At 37.5% G+C, this 7,339-nt stretch overlaps 2 protein-coding genes across 2 annotated transcripts; one reads left to right on the top strand and one right to left on the bottom strand.

The window, feature by feature from the left end:
- Positions 1-285: 285 nt before the first annotated feature.
- Positions 286-2,518, bottom strand: LOC124370158 (zinc finger BED domain-containing protein 4-like). The gene is made up of 2 exons (XM_046828450.1): positions 1,303-2,518; positions 286-1,133 (listed from the first exon to the last, which is right to left on the bottom strand). Exons 1-2 carry the CDS (start codon positions 2,417-2,419, stop codon positions 850-852), a joined length of 1,401 nt encoding a protein of 466 aa, XP_046684406.1. The 5' UTR covers positions 2,420-2,518; the 3' UTR covers positions 286-849.
- A 989-nt stretch (positions 2,519-3,507) lies between these two features.
- LOC124370157 (transcription factor Adf-1-like) lies at positions 3,508-6,004 on the top strand. The gene is made up of 2 exons (XM_046828449.1): positions 3,508-3,711; positions 4,893-6,004. Exons 1-2 carry the CDS (start codon positions 3,582-3,584, stop codon positions 5,096-5,098), a joined length of 336 nt encoding a protein of 111 aa, XP_046684405.1. The 5' UTR covers positions 3,508-3,581; the 3' UTR covers positions 5,099-6,004.
- The last annotated feature ends 1,335 nt before the right edge of the window (positions 6,005-7,339 follow it).

Genomic DNA, 7,339 nt, shown 5'->3' with positions numbered 1-7,339 from the left:
CAGGTCGCCGTTAACGGCGAGGTAAAACAATTTCATTAGGTTAAATGCGTGCGCGCATGGTGAGCAGGTCGCGGTAGAGGTGTAGCTCGCCACTTACAAGGAGGCCTAGCAGGATGTTTTTCGAAAACAAACTAGTTTGATTTACCTCGCTGCCTAGCTCGCGGCTTTGCTCGCTGCTTTAACGTGATTGGTCCACTCAAGGCCACGCACCCCCCAACCCCCTCTCCCGGTACACCCCGCCGCTCCCTAGTGATGGAAATTACGGTTACTTTGACGTAATAGGTTCCAACGTTACGTGACGGAGCCGTAATAGGTTCCAGTAGCCTATTATTTTTGTCACCTATTACGGGACAGCTCCGGCTCCGCCTGGCGCTGTGGCTCCGCTCGCGCTCGGCCGGTCTGTCACTGTCACCATATTATTTAATGGTGACAGTTACGTTACAGCCGTAGCTCTCGTAACTTCAGCAAACACCCGTCACCGCAAACACTGATAATTCAACTTAATTTTTGAAATTACAGGTTAGAGTTGCAATACTAAAACATATTATTATTCGTAATTCTAAATTGCTTATGAACTAGTGTGTCATTTAAAATTTACTTAAGTTAAGTTACTATTAAGTCTTAAACCAGGGCTATAAAGTTGATAAGCCAATACCTTTTAGAATGTAATTTATGAGATACAACGTATTGAAAAAATATACAAAGTATATTACAACTACAATATGCAAGTAAAAATATACAACTAAAAAAACTTGTACTAAAAATATGTCGGCATTATAAAACAACAGCTCTTAACACAGTTTGCCTGACATATAATAAGAAAACTAAACTAAGAACAACTAAAAAAACTTATTGCACTAAATATCTGTTAGCATTTAAAAACAACAGTTGTTCACATCGTTTCCCTGATAATCTGGTACGTCGTTCTGTAATTATGTATCCTGCTTTTGAGAATAATCTCTCACAGGGGACCGATGTTGCCACTGCACAAAAATGTTTTTTTACAACTTGTGACAACAGAGGGTAAAAAACTTCATTTTGTTTCCACCACAGTAGTGGGTTTTCTGAGCGTCCGATGCATTCCTCGTCTAAATAACGGTTCATTTCAACAATTGCAGCAGATGTCTTTGAACCTGAAAATACAATGAATTATTGTAAGTGGATAATAAAGTGTTTTTAACACGTAATTGAATATGACAGCAGATGCCTTTAACCCTGAAAATACAATTATTTTAAGTGGATAATAAAGTGTTTTTTAAACCCAATTTAATATGGTTTACAGATTAATATATTTTAACGTACCTGACGGTTTCTTGGATGCTATCATCTTATCAAGGTCTGCCCAGATAGAAAACTTTGCCTGTTTTGTAAGAGGCTGATTTCCATCGTCTTTTTCCTGACTTCCACTGACAGACGTCACAGAAGTGCTTGTCTTCTTGCTCCATATGGCTGACATGAGCTCAGTGCAGTAGGTTTTTATGGATCCAGCTGATTTTTCATCTGAAAATACTGCAAGCTTGAAACGTGGATCTAACAACGTCGCCAAAGCTATAGTCTTGCTGTTTTCAATGTTAGAAAATCTGGTTTTTAGTCCTTTGAGCAATTCATCAACTACACGTTTGGAGACTTCGCTTAGGGTTTCTTTTCTCATTTTATTGCAGACAGAAACTAGTCCATTGATAAATCCAATCACTTGGCTAGCTGTAAGGTAATTTTCCCCAGAGATATTTCTGGTTACTTCTTCAAATGGTTCCAGAACCATTACCAATTCGGAGCAAGTCTTCCATTCATCTTCGGTGAGCACTGGAATTTCTTTATTGATTAAAGCCACTGTCGTTTTAACAGCATCCTTCAACTCTGAAATTCTTTGCAACATATAAAATGTTGAGTTCCATCTTGTAGCTACTTGTAGAACTAGTTTTTTGGGTTCCAGTCCCAAATTTTTCTGTACTTCCCTTAGCTTCTCTGTAGCACTAGTGCTTCTTTTAAAATGAGAAACTATAGCTTTTATGCGATCTGTTAAGCTCTGACAAACCTTCAATGCATCCTGCAAAATTAAATTAATTGTATGGGCGAAACATCCGAAGTGTTTTAGTTTTAGTTCATTAGTTATAGCCCCTACAATATTACTGGCATTGTCAGAGACAATGATCATGATTTTGCCTTCAAGGTGAAATTTTTTTACAATTTTGTCTATTTCTACCGCCAAGTTTACACTTGTATGAGAAGATCTGATGACAGAACACTCAAGTAAAATTGATTTTAATTCAAAATCGTTAGAAATGTGGTGGGAAGTTAGAGCCATATAACTCTCTGTGTTTGAAGAGGTCCAAGTGTCAGTTGTCAAAGTAACATTTGATACTGTTAGCATTTCTTGTCGAACAGCATTCAAACACATCTCATATTCTGCTGGTATCATAGAAGATGAAATGGTTTTTCTGTTTGGCAGAACATAGTTTGGATTTAGACCATTGACGAACTTTTTAAAACCTTCGTCCTCTACTACTGAAAAGGGTTGGTAATCTTGGAACAAACACATTTAAGAGGAGCTTGTCTAGTTTCTTCTTTTGGGTTTCACTAATTTTTTTCTGCTGAGGTATGAAGGACCTAATGCTTGGTTGGTTATTTGGTACAATATTACACATTGAACTATTAGTGGCAATGTTGTCAGAATTTACATTCTGCATGGCAATGTTGGTGTTCGATGTAGTCCTGTTTAAAGTAGAGGCCAAAGAAGGAACAGCAAGGGGTTCAACCACATTTGATACCGGTAAGTGTTTCCCTCCTGGCGGTGGCAAAGCAACAGTGGTATGTTTTCTTTCTAAATGCTTTCTAAGGTTAGAAACTGTAGTTTTAAAACTTGCCAATTGACCACATAAATCGCACCTAGCAATTTTACTTACGGGATCCGTAGTTGTGAAGTAAGACCACAAATAACTAGTCTTCTGTTTTCTGTTCATTTTGTTTCACACACCAGTCACACAAAATTAAAGATATTAACTACAAAAACTGAGTGAAACTATTAAACACAATTTTATTAATGTATAAAACTAGTGGAAAAAGTCCAAAACACTACTATTAAACTATTAATACGGTTAGAACTGTCAATAACCAACTTGAAATGCACAAACACGATAGTAGCCCTCAGAGTCAGAACGCAAGTGCATTGAAGTTTTCGTGTCATAACACGACACGAATGGTCTGTGAATCACGTGTGAATGACGTGACAAAACTCAAATATAGTGACAGCGGTAACGTAACGAATCCAGTGTCAGTGACACACCGTTCGTTCCGTATTACTCGTAGTTTTTGTAATAGGGTGATGGGTAGAAGTGACAGATCCAGACTGTTTCTCAGATAGCCGTTTACTAAGTAACTGTTATGTTTACGTGACAAAAATAATAGGGTGTTTGTTGTAACCTATTACAACGGTGACGGCTACTACGTGGTAATAGTGTTATTAAATCCTATTACGTTCTGTAACGACCATCACTACCGCTCCCTTCAGTCTGCTTTCACCCAAGTCAACGTTTAGTTCCGCTTGTTGGTTTCTGTTAGTTTTTGATAACCTGTTATCCGAAATGAAGGAAGATATTATTATTGCTGTCCAAAATCGTCCAGCCTTGTGGGACAAGAGACACAAGCAACATCACAATCGTCACGTTCTGGACAAGGAATGGAAGGAAATTGCGAAAGAACTAAAAGTTACAGGTAACTAAAAACTTTAAATTTAAACTTAAACCAGCTTTGCTGTTTTATGTGGGATATTCAGTTTAAAGTGTAATGTAAAAGTATCCATAGCAGACTTTCTAATTAATTAATATATTTTTTATCTAACATTAGTAAGTAAAAGGTTTGAAATAAGGTAAAAATTAGAAACTTGCGAATGAAATCTTTAATGAACTATAAACAAGGACACACAGTTGCAACTAAGTATTATCTTGATTACGGATTGTTTACAAAATATTCCTTGAAACTATTTCTAACTTCTTTGGCTCGATTAGATGTAGCATTTCCAGATCTACCCAATGGTTGTAAGTTCAGTTCAGTAGGGAAAGGCAGGAGTTCTGACTCATGTACACCGCAGTATCCGTCTTTGTTTATGATTATATTGTGTAAAACGCATGCAGCCTTTATTATATCGTCTGCAGTCTCAGGCAAGGTTTCAATGTAACCACTTAATATCCGCCACTTAGCAAACAGAATGCCAAAGGCACACTCAATGGTTTTTCTAGCACTTGATAGCCGTTTATTATACACTTCTTCTGCATCCCCAAGAGCTTTTTTCGAATAAGGTTTCATGAGATTCTCGCGCAAGGGATACGCTTCATCTGCAATAAAAACGTGTGGAACTTTTATATTGCTGTCAGGCAAACACTTTTCTTCGGGAATACACAATTTGTTTTGTTCCAACAACCTTCCAAAATCTGACGCCCTCAAGGTTCCCCCATCGCTTTGTTTGCCGAAACCGCCAACATCAATAAATATAAACTTGTAATGGTCATCCGCAACACCCTGTAGAACAATTGAAAAAGTCTTCTTATAATTGAAGTACATAGACCCTGAATGCGCTGGGCATTTTATTCGACAGTGTTTACCGTCCAACGCTCCGATACAGTGTGGGAATTTCCAAATCTCATAGAATCTTTTTGCAACTTGCTCATAATCTTCAATAGTTGGAACTGGCATATGCTCTGGTTGGAACGTCTCCCATAACAGTTTGCACACATTCTTAACGATTTTGCCCACTGTATTGTCTCCCATTCGAAATGAAAATCCAAGAGTTTTAAAACTGCTTCCAGTTGCCAAGTACCTGCAACCAAAGAACACAATATAACCAAAAACATAATATTAAAAATATTAGTCGTTTACGTTTTCGTGTTTTGTTCCAGATAAAGTTGTGAAGCAAATTTGGAAGAACTTGAGGCAAGAATTCAGAAAACAATTTTCCAAAACAATTAAGTCTGGAGCTGCAGCACCAGAAACACCCACATGGAAATATTACGACAGCATGGCGTTTCTCAAAGACCAGTTTTTGCCCCGCAAATCAACAGGAAACCTTGCAGATGTAATAGAAGATGACTCAACCACGACCTAAACGAAGAGGAGTCGGAAGAAGTGACCGAGATAGGCCAAGAATGTGATGAACCTGACAATCCACAGTTGGACACAGAGAATCTGACAATAGTACCGGCGCCGGAGAGTGAATCACGCCAGCAGCAGAAATCTCATGCATCACGCCCTGCAATGCCACCAAGATTTAATACGAATGACCTGATCACAAGAACAGGATTTAAAAAAAGAATCACGACACAAGCAGCTATTGGACGGGAATTAGTGCAGTTGGAGAAAGAAAAGTTGAAGTTAAAGCAACAGAAAAGTGAGGATAGGGCAAATGACGAGGATGTTGGGTTCTTCAACTCACTGCTACCCCATGTTAAAAACCTGAATCCTAGAAAGAAAATGTTGTTCAGGATGAAAGTTCAAGAAATTCTTTTTGACATGGCATACTCACCCGAACCACCATCATCATTCTCAACAACATCAACTGTCACTAGACCTACGTCAGTAGACCACAGTACAAGCTCTCATCGCTACAGTCCCTACGACAGTTCCTCTCCTAGTACCATGGCATCACCATCACCAGTCACCTTCGCACAGCTGGTCCGCGACGTGACTTCACCATTGAACTACAACCAGGATGGCGGCGAAACATATGTTCCCGAGTACACTCACTTTTAAAAATGTCTTTGTAATGCCGTTCAGCTGGCGATAAATTAATGATAGTTCTTTACGTTTTTTATAAGTACTACTATTTTTCCTTTGCGCAATTTACTTAATAATACCATTTTTTAAGATTATGTTAGGCCTACTATTATAACATTTTCAAACATTTGCAGCATTTTTATGTAGCGTACATTAATATCTTTCGTTTGTATTTTACTTTGAAAAGATCCCTGTTAGTTACTATCATTTTACCAATAAATTGTATTTTTCATGAACTGGAATTGCTTTCTTATTACCAACTCATTTTTACATACAACAAACATATTCGAGAATTAAATAACAGAAGAATATATGAAATTTATTTCTGGCACAATTTTATTGATTTTACTTCAATACATATATTTTTTATTTTAAATTTACACTGTTTATCTTTAACAAAGCATATACTTTTTAACTTACAGAACATGTGCAATTGCAGGCAGAAGGTACTGTAACTTACCTTATAGTCAGTACAAGCTGTTCTTTTGGACCGATAGGGTTAACATGCAAGTTGCAGTATTTTGTACAACTCTCCAACTTTGGAGAAATGGTTTCACATATGTACTTAAACGTTTCAGGAGTCATTCGCAAATAATTTTGAAACTTCTCAGGATAATTTTTTAGTTCATGAAAAAGATGATGATATTCACCTAGTTCCTGTCGCACTTGATTAACAGGATGTGCACTAAATGTTCGATTACTTAACGTTCCCGTAAGCCACCACTTACATGCTGAAGACATATCATCGCTATCATCACTATCTTCACTTATCATCACTGACAGAGAAAATTGTTGCAATAGGCAAAAAAGCTACCACTGTGATTAATGGATAGAAACAACACTCGACTGCTTGTGTTGACGCGTGTTTGGGGAGGGGAAAGAGCTGCGAGGCGGCGAGCTAGACGGCGAGGTAAAACCTCCTGCACTATACGATGCTACCTCCATCTGTACCTCCACCTGCACCTACACATCCAGCTACACCTCCACCTTCACCTCCTCACTATGCGCGTACCCTAAAGAAGACTGGCAATCAAGAGTTCAGCACGCAGAAGCCTTGCAGCAAGCTGATTTTGAAAAGGAATGCATCCGCACAAGTGTTGTAGATCAAATAATTATAAACTTAGCAGACAATTCTGACACGAGTAGCAGTGAGGCAGAAAGTGAAAATGAAGAAGACTCCGAGGTTTTGGCTACGATATTGCCGCCTGAGAGCGAATAAATAATATACAAGTGCAAAGGTAAGAATATTATTAAGTCAATCATGTTTTTTAACGTATTTCATTTTAAAATAGTGGAAAATTTGATTATTTCATAATTTAAAAATATAATTGTTCGATAATTTTAAAATTGATTATCTTGTTATATTGTTTTAATTATTTTTAATCAAGCAACACGTCATGCAGTGTCCAATATAAGCAACATGTATATTAATTTTGTGTGTGTTTAGTAATCGTTTAAAATCACTGAAAAGTTGTATCGTATGGAAATAAGCAAGTACTTTACTCTGACTAACTGACGGGACGATTTGTTTGTTTTAATCGATAGTTAGTTTGTAATAACATTAATAAACTAT

Source organism: Homalodisca vitripennis, unplaced genomic scaffold, assembly GCF_021130785.1.
Source record: "Homalodisca vitripennis isolate AUS2020 unplaced genomic scaffold, UT_GWSS_2.1 ScUCBcl_23;HRSCAF=586, whole genome shotgun sequence".
Classification (NCBI taxonomy): Eukaryota; Metazoa; Arthropoda; class Insecta; order Hemiptera; family Cicadellidae; genus Homalodisca; species Homalodisca vitripennis.
The sequence above is the reverse complement of the archived record's forward strand: the minus strand, read 5'-3'. Positions and strand labels throughout refer to the sequence as shown.

Bases quoted from the DNA above. Each gene is read 5' to 3' on its own strand.
- LOC124370158 (XM_046828450.1), bottom strand. From the start codon at position 2,419: ATGATACCAGCAGAATATGAGATGTGTTTGAATGCTGTTCGACAAGAA. The intron at 1,134-1,302 runs GTACGTTAAAAT...TTGTATTTTCAG, and splicing joins AGCATCCAAGAAACCGTCAG to GTTCAAAGACATCTGCTGCA.
- LOC124370157 (XM_046828449.1), top strand. From the start codon at position 3,582: ATGAAGGAAGATATTATTATTGCTGTCCAAAATCGTCCAGCCTTGTGG. The intron at 3,712-4,892 runs GTAACTAAAAAC...GTTTTGTTCCAG, and splicing joins GAAAGAACTAAAAGTTACAG to ATAAAGTTGTGAAGCAAATT.